Source organism: Hermetia illucens, chromosome 2 (genome assembly GCF_905115235.1).
Source record: "Hermetia illucens chromosome 2, iHerIll2.2.curated.20191125, whole genome shotgun sequence".
Taxonomy (NCBI): Eukaryota; Metazoa; Arthropoda; class Insecta; order Diptera; family Stratiomyidae; genus Hermetia; species Hermetia illucens.
Genome location: NC_051850.1, coordinates 34,205,275 through 34,226,956, shown reverse-complemented (window position 1 = coordinate 34,226,956; position 21,682 = coordinate 34,205,275). Strand labels below are relative to the sequence as shown.

General features: G+C 41.3%; 1 protein-coding gene across 1 annotated transcript in view; it reads right to left on the bottom strand.

The window, feature by feature from the left end:
• Positions 1–21,682, bottom strand: part of LOC119648710 (protein naked cuticle) — a 157,549-nt gene that overhangs the window by 15,118 nt on the left and 120,749 nt on the right. The window contains exon 2 of the mRNA XM_038050519.1: positions 10,100–10,491. Within this exon, the coding sequence (XP_037906447.1) occupies positions 10,100–10,491 (392 nt within the window). The remainder of the gene's footprint in view (positions 1–10,099; positions 10,492–21,682) is intronic.

Here is a 21,682-nt window from a genome sequence, read left to right as displayed (position 1 = left end):
CTAAGATAGCCCAAATAAACCTCCACCATGTGAAAGCTGCATCTGCGGTTATTGCAAGGGCAAGCTTTAAGAAGAGCATTGGAATAGTGCTGCCTCAGCAGCCGTGGGTGTACCGGAGGCAGATTCGCGGTCTGCAAGGAACAAGCATGCAGATAATTTGGGACTTCTCTTGTGAAAAACCAAGAACTTGCATAATTCTTAAACGTAATTTAAAATACATATGTCTTTCAAAGTTCTTAACCGGGGACCTTGTGGATATCCAAGTCCCATTGGAACCGGGAGGAACACTCGAGAGGCAGTCGTGGCATCGGGATACTTCCCAGGAGACGAAATCCGGGCTCCACCGGAACAAGTCGCAAAACTGGCGAAGTATTGTGAGAAGAGGGCGTTAACACTTTTGCTCGGCTGCGATGCCAACGTCCACCACGAAGTCTGGGAAAGCAGCGGACCCTTCAACACCTTCTTGAATTTATTCTTAGCAATAAGTTAGAAATATATAACTTAGGGAACACTGCAACATTTGTAACCAGCAAACACAGGAGGTACTAGATGTAACTCTAGGAAATACCCTAATGAACGGAATGGTCAGGAATTGGAGGGTGTCGGATGAATCCTCTATGTCTGATCACAGAATAATCAGATTCGACATTGAGGGAAACTCTGAAATAAAAAGAATGATAAGCAATCCTAGGAGAACGGATTGAGAATCCTACGCAACAACGTTGCCCACCTTCAAAGGGGAGCAAACCGGAACTAGAAACAGTGATGGAAAACCTCAACACAATTATCATCGACGCATATGAGGCCAGCTGTCCGGCCAAGACAGTTAAGTCATAAAGGGATGTACCATGGTGGAACAGGAGCCTGGCTAGAATGAGAACAGAGGCACGTGAACTCTTGAATCGGGCAAAACAAACCGAGGACTGGCAGAGGTACAAAAATGCACTGGCTGCGTATAGCAACGTGATCAGGGAAACGGAACAGCTTCAAGGGAATTCTATGAAGGGATGGAACATATCACAGAAGCAACCAGGTTTCACAAGGCTGTAACCAAAGACGGGGGAATATCCTCCGTTTGCTTGAAAAAGGAAGATGGGACATTTACCGAGAATGAGGAGGACAGGGTACACCTGCTTCTCAGAACTCATTTCCCGGGATCCTACCCCACGGTGACAGGCGACAGCAACCTGCCTGACACCCCAACAACGAATAAAAGGAGAAGAAAGAAGAACTGCAAACTAGCAAAAGAGGTATGCTCAGAAGCTAAGCTAAGGTGGGCAGTGAGAACTTTTAAACCACCGAAATCTCCCGGAGTAGATGGCATTTTCCCAGCACTTATCCAGAGAGGCCTAGGAATTATCTTTGAGTCTCTTCTGAGGATGGTAAGGGGGATCATAACACTCAGATACATATCGAGGGCATGGAGACGGGCAAAAGTGGTCTTTATTCCGAAAGCGGGTAAAAAGGATCCTTTTCACCCTAAATCTTTCAGAACAATTTGCCTAACATCATTCGTACTCAAAACGGTGGAGAAGGTCATAGACAACTATATTAGAACTAACGTTGTAAAGCGTAATCCCCTACATCACTGTCAACACGTTTACCGGGCAGGATGGTCAACTGAAACTGCTCTGTATTAGGTGACAGAGGTACTACAGGATGCCATAGAAACAAAAGAAATTGGCGTTTTTGGATATGAAGATACTCTATGTGATAGAATCCAAACTCGACTAAGGGTTAGTAGTGCCTGGTGCAGGAAGGTGGGACTGCGGATCAATCCAGCCAAAACCACCATAGCACCATTCAGTAGGAGACGGTAAGCTTGAAGGTTACATGAGATGGAGGTGAAACGAGAAACAGAGGTCAAATATTTGGGAATTACGCTAGACCAAAAATTACTCTGGAAGACACATGTCGGAAAGCCACGAGGACTCTAATGATTTGTAGCAGAAAAAAATGGGGTTGCAGCCCGAAGATACTACTTTGGATATATGCTGCAATAGTAAGGCCAATGATTACCTATGGAGCGGTAATCTGGACCCCCCTCCATCTGCACATACAGATGCAGGTAAGGGATCAGTGAGGCGGGGAGCTACCTAAACCGAAGGAAGATTGATTTTCTTTCTAGGCGATATCCCAAATTACTGATACCAAGGGATAAGATGACAACTAGGTTTCACTTCGATAAGAAGTTTGAAACACGTCGGAGTAACAAGGCAAACTGGGAGAGCGTGGCTGCGACATACGGCTTAAACCAGCAACTGATTACTTGGTGCACTGATGGATCCCTCACAGCAGAGGGAGCTGGTTCCGGTATCATTGGTCCAAGGAAAATGTACTTTGAGCCAATGAGCAGGTACACTAACATATTAGAGGCGGAAATATGTCTTAAGAGACTGAATACACTCGGCTCGTCCAACAAGGTCTGGATACTTTGGGCTCCAGGCCATGCTGGGTTCGAAGGCAACGAGGCAGCGAACGAACTAGCCAAGAAGGGAGCAGGGACGCCTTTCCACGGACCAGAACCCTTCTGTGGAATCGGAAACGGTTTCACGGCTATGACTCTAAGAAATGAAGAGGAATGGTTGAGGGAACTATACTGGGCGGGTGGGCGGGTGCTTATTGGGGGAGACGAACCCATACGCACAAAGGATTGCTTAAATTTCTCCAAAAAAAACCTCCGAATCATAGTGGGAATTCTCACTGGTCATTGTCGGCTGAACTATCACCTAGGGAAGCTAGCGATATCTACGGACACTGACTGCAGGTTTTGTGAGGAGTATGACGAAACCTCTATACACGTCCTGGGACAGTCTCCGGCACTTGTGCAAAGTAGCTCGCGGCATCTGGGAGAACACTCAATACCAGATGCAAAGCTGGAAGATCTGGAAGTAGGGAACATACTAAAGTTCCTGACGGTTATAGGCCTGCTTGAGATACTATGATCAATAGGTACACTATAACCAGTAAAAGGGGCACAATAGTTTTTTGAGGACGCGGTGCGACTTTCCCTTAACAGAATAATAATAATAAAATCAACAGAAAGAAGATAGTATCATAAACGACAGAAATAAAAGAAAGTAATTACTGCCTGTGTAGCATTGGGAAAATGTATATATGCAGGCGACCAAGAATTTGAGAGACAGGTGGTCGAACTAAGGAAAATGATGCTCCCTTCCGGGATACTTGGATACATAAAGATTTGTTCAAATGTGTAATAGTTAAGACTTTAGATTGATCATTACAAACCAAAACTTCCCGGTCCCAAAATCTTCCTTTCGGAAATGTTTTGCTCTTCCTCTATTCCAAATTCTGCCCTGAAAATGTGATCGTCTCGAAATGTAAGCAGACGATTTCCTCACATCTATTCCTAACTCTTGTTTATTTTCATTTCAATTTCCCACAATTCGACTCTCAGCATTCTAAGAAAAACAATCCCGCACCCTCCATGCTGTTCAAGTCAACAAAACTCCGCCTGATCTCCCAATTTCACCTACTTTCCCGGTTTCTCGGAAGAACAAATCTTATCTCTTTAGTCCAAAGGAAGAAAATAGATTCAATATACAACGCTATCAATTACGGTTACATTCCATGTTTTTGTTTATTATTCTATTAAACATTTCTTAATTTGCATCCAGGACGTACACTGCCGCGTCTTTATGGTGCCGCTATCGCGGTCGCCAATATGATGTTCGCTTGTCTGCATCGCGTCCAATCTTTTAAGTTGAAGATCTTTGAACATGATATCAAACAAGTTGTATACCGAGAGAAATTTCATCTCTAAACAATCTTCAATCTCCATCCATTTGAAGAACTTTAGATTGAAAATAGCTCAAACTGAAAGATCTCAAATCAGTTTTGATCTCATCAAAATGAGGATCATAAAACACAAGGGGAAGCCATGAGATGGGCTGATCGATTAGATTGATCTTATCCAATTTCCCTCCAGATGCAATTAACTGTGTATGTGGAATCATTAACGGAAAACATTACAATTTCGTCTTATAATCAAAGGAAGAGGAATCTGTCGGTTGTTAATAGTGTCCGATATGTGGCAACCTATCCCTCACTGGGGAGAATTAGGTTTGAACGGATAAACGTGGGTCCATTCAGATGCAACTTTCGTGATGCACCGATTTAAGCCCGTCTACATGTAGGGTTAAGGAAAACAAGCAATAAATTTCCCAAAACAATTAAAAACCCAGGAAGTCTTGGGAGAATTCAATAAAAACACATTTTATGGTAAACATGTCTAAGGAATTAACAATGGATCTGTCAAATTCCTTGAATAGTGGTTATACACAGTTTGAGTGATGGAGCCTTTGTTTTTTATGAGAGTTTGCAATCATTAGCTTCACTGGAATCGTAAACAAAATATGTTCTATCATGGACGAAAAGGAACAGTAGACGAGAGAATACTCAGTACATGCAGGCAGCGAAGGTCATTTGGTAAATATCTACCTCATGGGCTTAGCATTCATACCAGGTGCTGCGAGATCAAGTTGATACCTCTTCTGATTTTTGGCACTGGAATTCGTTTGGAAAAAAGTACCGAGTCGGGAACCGACTTTAGGCAAGGTCCACCTCCAGAGGTCTACCCAAATCAAACCCTCAGTTGGGTGCCAATTAAGTCCCGTAGGACTTAGCGACGTTTCTGGCAAATGGTGTTAGATGGACTCCTGGGAGATTTTGCAGTCGAATTAAGAGTAGAGAGGACTATTGCCACTCTGGTTTGTATTTAACCATATATGCCCCGGACGCTCTTTCGGCTCAACCTTGACTCATCGGTCGTAGTTTGTCCGGAGACGGCTTTCTCGAGGCATTGCTTTGCCAAAAGGCGACTTGCCCGGGAACTGCTTTCTGCCTGAAGACAGAGGCTTGCCTGTGGGCAAGACTAGACTTTAGCAGGTGGGGTTGACTGGAACCCCGGGGTGGGTAGTGCAGACAGCAGTAACCTACTTTGGCTCGTCCGTTAAGAATCGGGTTTCAGGTTAGACTGCTTCCCATTGAATGAGAATCTAAGTCTAGACTCAAGTTCTCCATTGACGACCTCAGGACTGCCCCGCCCCTTCACTTACGGTTGGGTTGTCACGGGTGAAATTTATTTTTGGTTTTTGTTTTATGCATTTTATTTTTGCATAGTTGGTTGCCATGGTCTCTGTTTTACTGGGGCAAGTAAGTCGATCTTGGTAGAGTTCCTCTTTGTCAAGACGAAGCTGGGGAGGCCTGGAACTCAGAGTTCACTGTTCATGGCCACATCCTAAACCTTATGACTATATAACCAGCGACATGATAGTTTCTTCCATCTAATGAAAGACCATCACTTCACCAATCATTGTTCGTCCTCAAAACTTTTTGAAAATTAGAATAGAAAGAAGGTTGAACATTAGGAGTTTTCCAAAAAATGCGTCAATGTAAGGATTTCACGAAATGTGCAATGAAATTGAACACTGAAAAATTAGCACCAAAGTCCATTTGCGTTGACGAAGAACCACATGGGCAGAGCTACCTTATACTCGGAAATTCGTGAATATTGATCATATCTACGTGTAGCTCAACTAAAACGTCCCGTTGACCCGCGCTTGCATGCCTCTGTGCGAGCCATGCTCAAAAAGTTGAGGTGATCTGCCGGAAATTTCAGCTCTTATTACTCAACTAAAAAACATGTGTGTCTAAAGGCAATTGTGATATGCTGTGAAAACCTTCAAATTTGAAACAAAAAAAAATAACGGCCAACCGGTAGAGTAGCCAGAACACTCGGACCTTGCGGCAAACGAGAAATGAGGGATTCATGAAACAGCTCCCGGGCAAATTGCCTTCTAGCGAAGCAGAAGCGCCTCTGGCGATATCAACTTTTCAACCCAAAGGGTAGCAATGAGAACACGGTCGGTAAGTGTTCATTTACATATAAGGCTATTGAAGTTCATGAATGGGTCTTATATGACGACACCAATTCAAAATACTGAGCAGTGCGAACAACTCTCGTTTCGTTTTGAGTCGATAGATGTAAAACGTAAACTGTTCCGACTAAACTTTATCGACGAAAGCATGAAAGAGTAAATAGGGCCTACTGCTCCTTCCCCAACGATGTGTGATGGCAACCACAGTTAAACCTGAAGAGCGTCTCTCAGCTCCTGTCATTAAAAAAGTGCTTTTGGGGGGTTCTCAGAGGAGGTTATCAAACAATTTGGTGTCCAGAATAACCTCAATACCTCCAGTGGATATTTCTAGGCTGTAAAGCAGGAGAAAAATCTGGTTGACCAGAAATTTTCTCTACTATCAGCGTCCTTGAACTGAATATTAAGAATGTTCTGGACCAAACGAGTTTCCGGTTCTACTATAGGTTTGAGGCCGTCACTTTATAACCTCGGCTCCTAAGGCCATTGAAGGGGACGTCCAGCCCACAGCATCTTCATCGAAACGTATTTCCCAAATAATCAGTCATCGGATCAATAGCTGCACGACATTTATATACCCCATACAAGAACCATGAGTTGCTGGTGTACAAATAAGGGGCTTAAACTTTCATCACGACTATTCAATATGCCAAAAGCAAACGCATGGGGATAAAAGCAGAATGTGATGTAAATGCCCACCATGTATGCTGGGGAAGTTAAAACATCAACGCGAAAGGATCCGGACTACTGGAATATCTGGTACGAACCGACCTACAGATTCTCAATTTGAATAATAAAACCCACTTTCATCAACGTGATCAAGCGAAAGTTCGTCGACATTACGGTGGCATCCCTTGACATTGTGGCTCTTGTCGGAGAGTGGAGAGTATAAAGCGCCATCAGGCTATCGGATCACAGGTGATATTGTGATGGGCATGGGCAACTAATCCATTTAGGAATCCGCGGAGAACAGACTGAGCAACATACGAAATAGCACTGAGCGCCTAAGTTACAATTAAATCCATGGAAGGGAATTAAATCCATTGCTGGAATTGGAAGTAACAAAAAAAAAAGGATTAGGGAGAGGAGAACGATAAGGCTACTCCTCGAGCGAGCTCTTAAATCTGATTCAGCTGTTGGCTGGAATCAGTACAAAGAGACTCAGAAAGCTCTCAGGAGTTTGGCTAAATTACCATCATAAAGACGCTTTTGCGAGGAGACTCACTCTCTTGTAGTACCATCAAAGTTGAAGCGGGAGGTATACAGAAAGCGATAACGAAACGGCACACTATTTCCTTGAAATGCACTTCCCAGGAAACATGTAAAATCATAGCTCAGGGCTGACAGGTGCCCATAGCCCTCAACCGAAGGACTGGACTCGGATGACAATGATTCCTGTTGTAGTCAAGAAACGGATGCTCTGAGTCTTCATATTCGGAATATATACCTCGCATGGCTACCAGGCGCTTATATTCCAATTTATACGCGTGATGTGAAGGTGATATTTTTTCCCAAACCAGAGGAACGATCAGTTTAATTTTCATTCACTAAGGGATCGTTTCATAAAGAATACCTACATTCCTAAGTGGCCACTTCACTGCAGACAATTTGCCTACTAGAAGGGTAAACCTACGGAGGTACCATTGCATGAACTCATGGCAAAAATTGAGAAGGCGATATCCAAAAAAAATACACCTTAGACGCACTCAAGAACATCGAAGGGGCCTTCAACTATGACTCATTCACAGCGATTTGTGACGAGTCGACACACCACGGAATGGATCCGCTGTTAATCACATGTTAGAATGAAAAAGATCCACATATTGGTCGGACAGAAGTCTATTGAGGCAGGGTGTTTTAGGAGCTGCCTACAGGGAACGGTTCTATCTCATCTATTATGGCTCCTGGAAGGCACAAAGGTCTTTGCACACGCTTTTGTGGACGATCCGGACATAATAATTATCGGCAAATTTGCAAATGTGACCGCTTGAATGCAACTTTCCATCCATTTTCTAGTTGGCGTCTCCCTAACGGACTCGCGATGCACGCTAGGAATACTGAATTAAGTTTGTTCACTAGGAACGATCAAGGCATTCGACGCTGTCCCAAATCTACATCCATTCATTTGGAGGTGGAATAGAAAGCAGTAACAACGCAGATAGGCTTGATACTTTTGGCACTTACAAAGACAGCCAATCATAGGTCTACACGGCGTGATGGTGGAATAGGCTTGGTGAAACCCAATTGTTGACCTATTACTCGTTCCCTGTATTCTCTGATAGGGAAAAACCCGTTTTTGGTGACCTTCTCTAGCAACTTGCCTATTGCGTTTTTAAGGGTAAATAAGTATATCTCAAACTCGCTGATAAACCATTACCTGATGTTGACGGCGAACTTATGGCCTCTGTCCATAAGGTTGTAGCTGCTACTTAACAAGACAATGAATGATCTTGCCGATCCCCATGTATTCCTCGGAGATTTAAGTTCTTACCAAGAAAAAATGGCAAACTCTTAGTTCAGTTCAAGAGAAGAATCCTTGCCTCCCTACAGAGGAGGATGATCGGAAGGCGGAAGTGGCAGTGGCCAGGTCACACATTAAGAAATGGCGACAATTCCATTGCTGGCTACTCCATGCAATAGGATCCACTCTCCAAAAATAGCTGATGAGTTTGTCGCCTTAAGAGCACTTCTCGCAGAACAGCAGAGGAGAGCGATCATCTCGGAAAGTCCTGAGGGAGCTGAAGCGCACTTCAAGGAGCCCTGAAAGAGGGCGCATAGGTGTGGTTGACACGCTATACTCCACGAAGGGGGGAATATATACAGGAGGACTGACAATTCCGTAGCCCACATATCACAACTGCCTGGTTGTGAAATAAAGTCCGTATTGACGAGGACCATCCAGCCCGGAAAGTCTCTTACATCCATTTCTATGGTAGAAAAAGAAGACGTAGCAGACCCTGCCTAAGATGTATCGATGGCGTAGTCTAGGTCACCAGAAACCTTTGAGGAATATCAAATTGATTAATCTGGAGGTGTCTGGAGTTTGTTACTAAGGCAGACCTAGACCTGATATCGATTGTTGTTGATGACGATGGTTATTACCTAAACCCGCAACTTTTTTGCCCACAGGAAATCTCCACAAATTCTTTCGCAGTTTTCGTTTTTATCGTTATCGATATTTTTAGGCGTGATGTCCGTTTATTATCAAAAAGATTGGATATCGCTAGACACAAGCTGCTTTATTATATCCTTTCACTGAAGGTTTTGTATATACGTCTTTATGTACAAAATTGGGGTATAAAGTGGAGTGTTTAGAAAGTACTCAAGATCCTGTTTAGCGAAAAGAGTTAGTCCAAAATAAGTAAGTAAGTAAGCATCACAAAATACAACTCAACCGCGACTGATTTTGAGCAGCATTTATGCATTAGTTTCACTCATTGTACATCCTGAGAGTCCATAAAAGATCTCATATCAAAACAGTTATGAATCCCTGATTCCCGAAAACACCATCTAATTGTTCAATAGAAACAAAATAAGTAACCGCATGACTTCTAAAATTAGAAAATTCCCAACCTAAACATGACCATTCAAATGGAAAACTTTCATTCGTTATTTCTCCTCATTTTCAATTCTTTAGAAATTTCAGGACGCCACACACGATATCTTTGATTTCACCTTCCTAATCAACAAAATCTCATCAGGTGGTGACTTCAAAGTGCTTTCGCTTGGGGCAGCGAGAAAACAAGCGCTTACTCATGGCTTTCTATCTGGTTGCGCCCCACATTGGAGATGTTCCCGATCTCTCCTTCCTCGAGTATATTCAATATTTTCACTTCAAATAAAATAAACTTCAGATGAGAGCACGTAGGGAACCGTGGAAATTTATTATTGCAATATCCATGCAGCCAAGATCACCACCCCCGATGCATCAAGAGCCACAGTGCTCTCGGGGGGTCACTATGTGGGCTTGCAGCTACAGACATCCGCGGTTATACATTTATTTCGAAAGAATGTTAATGCTGAATAGTATTCTTCTAATCTAGCAAGGAGGATGGAGATCAAACGATACTCCAAGCGAATCGCGCTACAAATGGGAAGGTATTAGGCGTAATAATAGAGAGATGGGCAGAAGAAGCGTTTGAACAAAACCCCAAAGAGGTGTGAAAGGAAATTTCAAAGAGGAAAAAATCTAATCAACGCACCTCCAGTCTGATTCTTTCATCTCCGGCCTTTCCGCCACCATTCAGTTCGCCGCTTTCTATATCCACTAATGGACTTTCCTGGTTTTTATTTACTAGAACCGCTGCTGCTTTCTTGCTGTGATGGTCTTTTTGTTGATGATGATGATTATGATGAACGGACTGATGGTTTTGTGAGTGATGTGAATACTGCGATTGTTGCTGTTGCTGCTGCGACTGATTATGACCGCTATGATGGTGATGGCCCTTCGACGCCGAAATTATATTCACGGATTGTTTTAGCTGAACGGTTTCTCGATCGCTGACCATTAGTAAGTCAGGCGGTGCGCTGCATGATGAGGGCGCTCGCACCGGGTAAATTAGTTCCTCCGAATCGGTTGTGCACTCTTGGAGGACTGAAAATACAAATGGGAAAATGTGCGTTAGATAATTAATAAAGCTCGAAAATTCAATCATTCTATCTATTTTCTATATTCCCTTCGTCCCAAAAACCACACGATAGATTGTCTTCAACCCAAAAAATCCCCGAAGAAAATAGTTCTTTTGATTAAATCCATCTTATCCTGGCCTAAAATAACACCAAGCTTGTAGTGAAAACACTCAAAACAGGGAAAGTACTTCAAATGCTGTAATATTGTCACCGCTCAAAGCGATAATTGATTTATGGCTTTCGTGAGCGACCATTAATAAAGCACCACCACCACGAACCCCACGTGTCTCGACGTAATGAACCCATTCGGCCTCCCAAATGCAGACAGGACGGGCGAAATGTAATTTCCTTTGATGTTCCGTTTGATGTTTAAACTTGTCAACATTCCAATGTCCAATCATAAATTTTTAATTTTCTTTCGGACGATTTAAAAGCAAGATCGTGGAGAGAAGCCAGGGAAATTGCACTTAAGCACGTAATGTTATAATATCCATTACGACATTTAGTCCCGCAGCGATCTAACGCCGCAGACACTATATAGCCTTAAATCCCCTCAATGGAAGCAGAGTGTGGGTTGGATGGGGCGGGAGCTCGACGGACATCCATTCCAATTCCGGAAGCCTTGGTAAATCAAACACTTGTGGCATTCAATATTTACTTTCACTTTATAGCCATCAGACAGCCATGCGGTTAGCCAGTCTACATATCTGTCGTTCATCAAGTATTTGTTTAAAATATTTACGCAATTCACTGAGTATCCAGTGAAAGAAAATTTACAGCACCATTTCCATGCCACGTTCTTTTAAAGGTCAAGTGGAGGCCGTGGTAGAAAATCTCTGGGTCTTTGATCTTGGCAGGATTTTTCTTTTGGAAGGTTTCCTTTAATTGAATGGGAAATTTCCTTCGAGAACATTTTAGTGATAAAATAATGAGCATAATCAACCCCAATCAAGTCATATTTACTTCATGTTTGGGGACAAATTCCTGTCCCACAGAGAAATACCTTTTTTGAGATTAACAAAATTTCTGCAAAGAACTTTCCATCCTAACTTTCAACTCAACCTCCTCCAAATTATTCATCAGGACACATTTCAGCTTCAGAGAAAGTTTCTCTACAGAGAACTCACTGTAATGTGCAAAAGTGAATTAGATTTTTTTCAAGAAATATTTTCACATAGAAATTTTGTGTAACGAGAGATTCATTTCGATGGCTTCAAAATAAAAGGATATTCATTCTGGTGCCTTGAAACGAACTAGCTCAAAAAGATTTCAATTCTAAATCGTAGTTTCGGGAAAATGTTATAATGTAGGTTCCACATAAAGCAAAGCTTTTACAGTTTTCTAACCTACAACAAATTTTTTTGAGTGGAAATCCTTGCATGTTTGATGACCTTTAAGGAGACTAGAGTCAGATTATAATATATATAGTTTCAGTTTCTTCGCGTTACGGGATTTCCTGTCACCCCCGTTCTTTTTGCATTGATCTATCATTACCCCTCGGCGCTTCACTGGTTCGCAATGGTTAGTAGAGTTTTGGAGAAGTATCTGATCCACAAGGTGTCAGGTACCTTTAAACTACCGAGTAGCCTCTATGTGTTCGTGCGTCAAGTTGCTACCGGCTTTCTGGTCTGGGCTGGGGTCCTTTCAAATGAAGGATTCAGACAAGCTTCCACTTCACCCGAAGGAATACTGAATCTTGGTTTTCCTGACATCAACCACCCTCAATTTTACAATGCATCCTGTTTTTCCCGGAACGGTATACTTGTATACTTATAATGCATGCTGGTCATCATCATCAACTACGATAAGGAGTAAAAACACAAACATGCATAATCGCGTAAATTAATTTTTTCAACTTAAATGAGTTGATAATCTCAATATCGACTAAACATTCATAACCCTAAAACATTAACAACTCATACCTGTTAACCTTGCAGTACGTGGCCAGTCTCTTCGGCAGGCTTTGACACTTATGTGTTTGTATGTCAAATAATTAAACAAGTCAGGAAACCGGAAACTTGACGCTTCAGATATAAAAGGTTTTGTGTTTCCCTACGTGAGGAGCATAATGCAGTTCCTCATTGGGGCAGTAACCTGCCCAGTTCTATCACCGGCAGTAACCTGCCCAGAATTGAGCGATTTTAATATCTCGGGTCACGGTGTATTTTGAGGCCTAGATTTTGTAGAGAAGCACCACTGTGATTTTTTTCAGATTTTTCGGTTGGATAGGTTCTGAGAACGAGACCTGTTACACTTTTTGATGGTCATATTTTGAGCCCTCGCTCCCCTATGTTTCACTCGATATCGAATATGGAACCAATTTCGAAAAGTAGTAATTGATCCTCTTCGTTTGATACCCCTAATGGCCACATTCTGTGAAAAAAAATTTGCACCCTCCATTCACATGTATGGTGAGCCCCCTTAAACTTAACACAAAATAGCGCCACTTGCTGCATGTAAAGCGAACAGCAGATCACATAATCTTACCAATTTTCGTGACAATCAGTCGAGCCGTTTCCGAATAAATCGGGTATGGCAGACACCGAATCGATTCTAATAAGGTTTTGTTTCACACAAAACCGTAAAAAGGGCTGGGGAGAAATAGATTCTTCATGAATGGAATTTCAATATTTCATTCGAATGTCAATTATTCTCCTTAATTATGACGCCATCATCTTATTTGTATGGCTTAGGATGCTGTTAATTCGCACGAAATTGATTGGATTCGGAAAGTACTAATCGAGACCTTTCATTTGATACCCTACATGACTATATCTAGTGAAATTTTTTTTAAAGCCAAACAAGCTTTTGGTTGAACCTTATTCCTACAGACCGATGGGCTTTCTAAATAGTACTGGCAAATTATTTGGACGTATAATCCATAACAGATTACTTTCGATTCCCGAAAAAAGATGGTTTCTCTAAGAATCAGTTTAGATATCGAAAGACGAAGTCTAAGACAGATGCAGTTAACCTATTTGCTAACATAGATAAAGCCGGATTTGATGGGGTCCATAGCTGCCCTCCCTACTAGAATGGCCACCATTAGTTTCGCGGCTGATATTGAATTGGCCGTTGCTGGATGTTCTTGAAGGAAGCGGAACATAAGGCAGAAGTACCATGTATTACTAAAGGGAGAAATTGCAACCATACATTCTTAGGTTGCGTTTAAGTATTTATTGCATGTCGAGTGTGTAGTGACCAAGGCATTTAAGGCTTTTAAAACCGGAATATTGACAAAACCAACCCGTCATCTCCTTATTTCAAAGGTCGTCAGGTCGATCCTATGTACAGTGTAGGCAGATGCATTGTAAAGGAGAAAAACAGAAGAAATATTGGAACAACATATTGTCTACGTGCTCTCCGAACAATATTCGACGAAGCGTGTGGGTGATTAATAACAGGGATGATTCCAATTGACATTTTGACGAGAGAAGGACAATGTCGTCGATTGAACGTATATTGTCGGTAACAGTTCGTATGGGCTGACATTATCTGTAAGTGGCAAGAGAAGTAAAATGAGCCAGACAAAAACGGCAGGGGGAGCACTTCTTCTAATCCAGAGTCAGAAGCTTCCGACGGGGGTTACCGGAACCGAATTGTGAAGACATGTGAAGCACTTTACAATAGTTAATACCATTATTTAGTTTGTTCAATTAAATTTCAGCATTTTGTTGCATATTCTTGGCGTGTGCTATCACAAAAATGTTTACCACCCACAAGAATAATGTTATACCAACTGTAGAAAACTGGCGTTACTAGCAGGTCCGTCCGTACTTAAATGCGTCTTTCGATACTTGTTTGCCTAAAGTTCGAGAATGTGGACAACATTTTTGATATTTCTTGATCCGACGTTATCATACTACAATACTATGTGTCTGCTTGTTGCTTATAAAATTTACAATGTGATTACCTGAGAAAAACTCCGGAAAATGGCGATACCGTGACGGCTAGATTAAGAAATGAAATAAAAGATATAAAAAAAAAATACTCAACCAAGTGTTGGGCCGAGCTTCCTACGAACCTCCTTCAACCTCAAATGCCATTAGACGCAGTCCAAGGAGTGCAACTCATTATGACATCTACTGGCTTAAGTGAGATTAGAGAAAAATCCCCGCTAGGACTCTCAAATTAAACAAAAATCTAGCCGCAATGAATAATCACCACTGCCAATAATATGACAACCGGTATCCGGTCTACTCCTGTCGCAATTGAAAGTTCCAAACTCGCCAGTCTTCCTTAGATAGGATATTGATCTAAACTTTTTGGCGTTGTATCTTCCTATAATGGACAACTGTTTCGCCGCTGTTTTAAATGCTGACACCTCCACTGTAAACTTAGACTTGCCTTCATTGATGTGCATTCCTAGATATTATGCCGCCTGCTCAACCTGGACGAATGCTTCCTTTAAGGCACGTTTCTCTACAAACATGATAGCAATATTCTCAGCAAAAACCAGAAATTATGAGGACTTAATGAGGGTAATACTTCTCATGTTCACTTCTGAGTCTTGAATCATATTTTCCATTATTATTGACTGGCGGAGGGAGATTATCTCATTAGTTGCTTAGTTTTCTGGGGTGGAGGCTCGTGATATTAGCCAATAAATTATATGGGGTTCTATTCTAAAAAAAGTTAAGGGTGCTGTCAAGGTTCTCGATAATCCTTGACCTGACATATCGTAGTGTTCTACTTCTTGAAATTATAAACCCTCTCCCGGAATATGACGTCGATAAGATGATGGTCAGTATTGGCTCCCGATATTTTCAAGTTCGTAAAGTGACCGCGTTCGGTTAGCACATACTCAATCTCATTGGGATTGGAAATCATCCCATTTAGAGATCCCGTGGATATTCCTCCTGTTAAAATTCCCAAGAGTAATTTTGATGTCATAACTGGGGTGGTTTTTCAGCACTCCATTGTAAAAGGAATGAACGCTAGTGAGGTTGACATAGACGTTGGAAAGCAAATGTGCGGAGGGCATGTATGGCTTTAACATCCGTAACAAAGGGGTTCTTTTTCTAACTGGCTAAGAAACCTGTACCGAAGTATTGGCGTTCCGAGTTGAAACCACTCCTCCTCAAAATGTCAATCACTGTCCATCATATTTTCTGCAGCGTGTCAGCACGTTCCACAAGCAAATGGGTATTTCATTGTTCCTTTTTCTTTACGGTGTAGTTCGTCCGATAAATTTTCAGTTGTGGCTTTTTAGGGGGTTTGGGATTAACAAACGGAGTCAACGACTGTTGCTGATACATTACCCGGCTGTCAGAATAAGAACATTAGCAATATTAACTTGCTATAAACCTGGGAATGATATTTTTTTGAAAATGTGAATGAATTTTGAGGCCCTTCCTAAAGTACATTTTGGCAGTATCTTATGAAAATTATCTTCATGTATCACTTACAGTGTTTCCTTAGTTACAGCTATTTCCCAATAGTAAGTTCTAGCAAAGTTCGTGACCTCAAGAATATTCCCGGATACTAAACCGTGCCCTACTTGAGACAAACAATTGACAACGATGAGACGTTGGAATCAGAGACGGAAGTAGAGTTTCCCGAATGTTTTTCACAGACACGACTCCCTCCGATCGCATATGACAACGAGACAGAGCATGATACTGTTTCGACTGCCGATGAAAGAGAGAAATAGGCAAAATTTTACCAAAATCAAGAAACCATTCCAGAAGCAAAGAATATAACCGTCATTATGAAAACAACATCAATGGCTTTTCACTGGAATTTTCAGGGCCCGCTTTTTTACCCCAGGATTACGGCTTCCCCATAGTCTCCGATCGAAACTATAGCTTCATACCCATCAGTGTTATAGTGTAATAATCAAGGCGAGTAATTTCAAAATTCTCCCCAAACAAAAACATGAAGTCTTGAAGAAAATGCCTTTCATCTTAACTGACAAATTTGAATTTAATGATGTTTTCTCCTGTTCTCCTAGCGAACGTGGCCAAGAAAATCTCATTAAAATATCAATATGAGAATATTTTCCTCGCCCACTTTCCCAAAAAAGACAATTAATAACTCTTGATTTGTTGTTTACACTTTCACAGAAAATCTCTTCATAGTAACTCATACTTTTGATGTTTATCAAAAAAACATGTCCATCGGAAAAATATGTGACAATTTTCAAACAAACGCAACATGGAAAGACCTTGTCAAGTGTCCAAGTGAAATAAGATATATTTTGCCATAGCTCACGCTTACATCGACTTTTTGTATTTTCTTTTTTTGAAAAGTTTACGTAATTTTCTTCTTGAAATGTGTCTTGATCGTTGTGAAGAGAAATCTAAGTGGTAATCTTAGCTTTGGATATTAGTTGTTGCTTTGATATACTTACTCTAGATCTGAATGTCAAAAATGTATGTCAATTTGGATATGAAAGATTGTGAAATCGAGTAATCGAGTAAGAGGCAAGTGTTTTCCAGATATTTTTCCTTCTCCTCCTTTATTCTATTATTTTTCATGAGCCAATAGCAACAAATGATTATCGGGCATCCCTTATCTGACTCTCATAGAAGGGACAACAGTCAAGGGATATAGTCTAACGCCAATGAAAATGTTCATGCTCTGTATTAAATATTCAACGTTTCAGATAACGCCTACTTGACAATTTTCGAATTGTACAATACGTGAAGGGCTTTGTCCTCAAGGACGGTTTTGAAACCTGCCTCTATTGCCGATGAAATCTTAATGACAATATTTTAGTTGGATCATCTATCAGTGAAATCACTTCGGAGCTCTATTCACTTCTATGACCAAGACCAATTAACCAATTTAAAATAATAGCAAGTTTCACCAAACAATTTCAACCTCACCTGGCAAATCAAACCCCTTCGTTCGCTTCACTTTCTAAGAGAGCAAACATGGATCAATTGTCGACAATGTTCCGTGTATTTGCTTCCAACGAGCTTTCTGTAGAAAAATCCATTACCATTAATCCGAAATGAGTCTTTAAGATAGTTCTGCTATTGATTCTTGCTAGAATGTGGTAAGCCATAGACAGCTGTCCAATATCTATTGTTATGACAGATGCTGCCGCGTGGACACAGCAACTCCCAGTCATGTGCTCACGACCACATGAGCGCACACCAATGCACTGCATCATATGCAGGGCATTAACACACAACTCTCATCGGAGTCGAAGATGTGCAACGATTTTCCGTCACCATATAATCTCAAAGAATGCACTGGGAGTTGAACCAGTGAAAACCCCTCCTGTATATAGTTTTCTTGGGCCAAATCAATTCACAGAAACACACTTTTTCCAATCGTGGATCTGACTGGAAAGCAATTGTTTTCGTAGAAAAACGTAAATACAGGGGGCGTACGGTATCTGAGGACATGCATATATGTCGCTATAATTTCCCGAAACCATTATTTTTCTTTTTGCTCTTTCTCAGATAAGACATGGAGGACTACAACTTAACTCAAGAAGTGAAGAAACATGCGGTTATCGTCGCTATATGTGCAAATCACACCGATTTAGAAATCCCAAATTTTCTTAGGTACGCCCGTTCATTCGTTCATAAGGTTCGCCTTGAATTGGGAGCATCAGGCGGCGATACAGAATCTGTTGCAAAACGCAAAAAACACGTGCGACGTTCTGACACTGTCCGATCTGCAGAATTAATTAAAAAAGTGCAAATAATCATTGACGAGGACCCTACAAAATCAATGAGGAATCTTGCAAGGGAGCTTAATGTTTCTGACCGTCTTATCTGTCGACTTGTCCAAGAAGATCTCCGGTATAAAGTTTTGCGCAGACGACAGTTTATGTCGAAGCAAACACGAGAACAGTTATCCGATCAAAAATTAAACACCCTGAAGCGCCTAAGATGTTATGGTTTTTTTTCTGATGAAAAAAATCTTGCCCAAAACCAAAAGGCCAACCGCAGAAATGACAGATGACTCTGTTACGATTCTACAGAGATTCCTGTTGTCATGCACACGAAGTTTCCAGCTACTGTTATGGTTTTGGGTGTTGTGAGCAACAAAGGACATGTCATGCCTTACTTCTTCACTCAAGGACTTCGAGTGAATTCTACTGCATACATCGAGAGACAGTACTGAAACTCTGGATTGATAGTGTTCGCGGTGGCAGCCCATACATCTTTCAACAGGACTCTGCTCCTTCACACAAAGCGATGGCGGGACAGATTGGATGGCTGAAAATTTCCATGACCACATAACACCGAACTTATGCCCGCCTAGCTCCCCAGACCTTAATCCTCTGGACTATTGCGTATGGGGCATAGTTGAGCGTGAAACCAACAAACATCCTCATAACACTATTTCTTCTCTGAAGATTGCAATTAATACCGTTATGGTCAATATGAACAAGGAGCATTTGATTGATGCAATCGTTTCCGGACCCGGATCGAGGAGGTTATTGCAGCTAATGGAAATTTTATTGAATGTGTGCAAAAAATTCATCAAGTTTCATTCATTCATGTTCAAACTAAAAGCTAATTAGTTTTACTCTCAAGTTGTCCTCAAATACCGTGCGCACCCTGTGAAGACCAGGATAAATTACTACTAAAATATTAGACCGATCAGCAAGCGATTTCAGAGTTTACCAACAGCAAATAGCCAGACTAGAGGACGACTTTTGGATCATAGGATATTCCGGATAATGTCAAGCCCATAGCTCAGAGAAGACAATGTTTAACGAAATCCTATCCAAAGCCATCGCAATCTAACTATTGGAAACAACCTAAAAGGAACCCAGATTAATACCAGCTATAAGTCCTGATATCAAGAGGATGTTATATTCCAGCAACCTAGCCGCTCTAAACATCATTCAGCGCAAAGTTTTGGATCAAGCATTCGTCAAAACAAGCCTTATCGACGGAAGTAGCCTACTGCTGTGGGAAAGCGTTCACAGTGGACACGGGTTCAAGCTCGAAGCTCGATAGTCTCCTGTAGTTGACCGACATCGAATTTCGATTCTATGTGCGCAACAGTTTTGACCTAAATGACGGCCAGTCAACGCGGAGTGATATACATCACCCTAGAAGAATACACAGTCAATATTGACATTCGAAACATTGATCAAAGTGACTCAGTGTTTCAATCAACGCACGCTATCACCGAAGAAGTGAAATCAACGAGCTCGCGGTCGGATTTTCCAGAGTCTTTCAACAGAAAATTAGACATTCAAAAGTGCAAGGTCTCACTGATATTCCGGAAAAGCACCACACTGTCTTTCACAGGATCGAGAAAGCCGGACAGAATCCAAAAGACTTGAGACAGGATAATTGCAAAAACTGAGAAGAGCGATTGAGAATCACCAATAATTGATTTTGAAAGCAGAACGAGCGTTTTGTTGGACCAGACTATTTTTTTTTGCAGAAATTAACAAAATCTTGCACAACGATCCACAATCATCCGAACCCACAAAGGAATATTCAAGTTCAAGTAGTTCGAATTCCAGATCAACGCAGCAATAGCCGAGTTTAACTGCCTCATGGATTAAGTTGCTAATGGTGTTCCCAAGTTGATATTTCGATATCGTTATTTACGAGTAACGAAAAAGGAAAACAATGGAAATCTGATTCAATGTCTCCGTAAGTTACAAGGGAATGAATTACGCTTCAACGTGAAAAAAGACACATTTTGCTAAAAACGCATCGGATTCCTTAGGTACGTCTTTAAATTCAACAAAATTTCAAAGTCCATAGCAAAATCATGACCCCATCATCGAATTGCAATTGTTAATCCCAAAAGGAAAAATTCACAGGCTTTTCAGGACTAAGAACTTCAAAGCACCAGCATCAATCTCAGCTCTCAAACGAAGGAGAACCTAGCGTCAGGCACCAATATTTTAAGACCACATGACACTGAATTAGTTTAACATTCATCTCCTATTCAATCTTTTGTGCAACAGGACACCCGTACAAACCCTTATTTTGTATTATTTTTTACCATTTTTCTAACAACAAAATGGTGCTGAAGTTTCAAGGGGACAAGCACAAAGAACAAAAACACTTGGAGTAGAAATATTAAAAAACTGGCGATCAAATGACTAGGTTATTGCACCGTGAATTAAACCGAGACGTAACTTAACGGAATAGAATTCATTCTAGTCTCTAAACAGACCGATCATTTTACATCCCACTGCCTAATCTACAGGCGAATTATTTTTTAGTCCTGAAAGCCAGTGAAAGGTACTTGTTCCTATCTAAACGGGAAGGTGTTATGAGAGAGATCCACGAAAAAAAAAAACATCCGGACATGATCGTCATGGAATGGGGGTAGGCAAGGCATCATATGTACGAATTGACTGAAAAGTAACCGGACTGAGAGCGCCATTTGTAGACGCAGTAGAGAATTCTGTCGCTAGGTGGAGTTAGCAGATACCTTGCTGCAACAATTGGCGACGCGGAAATATGGTAATCTGTAGGTGTGTTTCTCTTACTGTAGTCATGTTCAGCCTACAAAGCCGTTATTGAAAATTCAAAAGAACAAAGAGGGTTTGAAATTTTTTTCCTGCTCAAAAAATTGACCACCAAATACCTCAACATGCTTTCAGGGAGGATGCTATTATGTGTATATAAGTTTTCGAGTAGTTTGGACTTTTGAGTGTTACAGACTAGGCGGTCCCGGGCGACGTTCATCTTCTTGAAACAATTAAAACGTTGAAAAAAAATCCAACGAAACACCAACGAGCACCATCGTTTTCCGATCGTGTAAATTTTGGGAAAGACAGGCATGAGCTAGAGCCCTTGCCAGCGAATTTTGACTGAGAACTTGCAAATGAAATGTGTTGCCGATAAATTTTTTTCGACGCCTTCCCATCCAAGATAAAAAAACAATTGATTAAACTTGAGCAAGGATTTGAAAAAGGAGATTCAGAGTGTTTCTAACTTTTTTTGTCCAAAAAAATCATTACGAATCATCATTCTCATCAGAGTTGATGTTAAGAGAACGACCCAGATACCAAACCACATAAGAGAATGACTCAAGTACCACTTTCAGACCAGATCATTATGGCTACTGACTTCTTCGACCTTCCTGTATTTGTTTCCCTGACAGCGCGACGGTTGATGGGGTAGAGCGTCAGCCTTTCAATATCCTTGCTCTGGGTTCGAATCCTAGTCGTCATTGATGTCTGTGTTTGACTAGCTGGTGTGAGATTATCA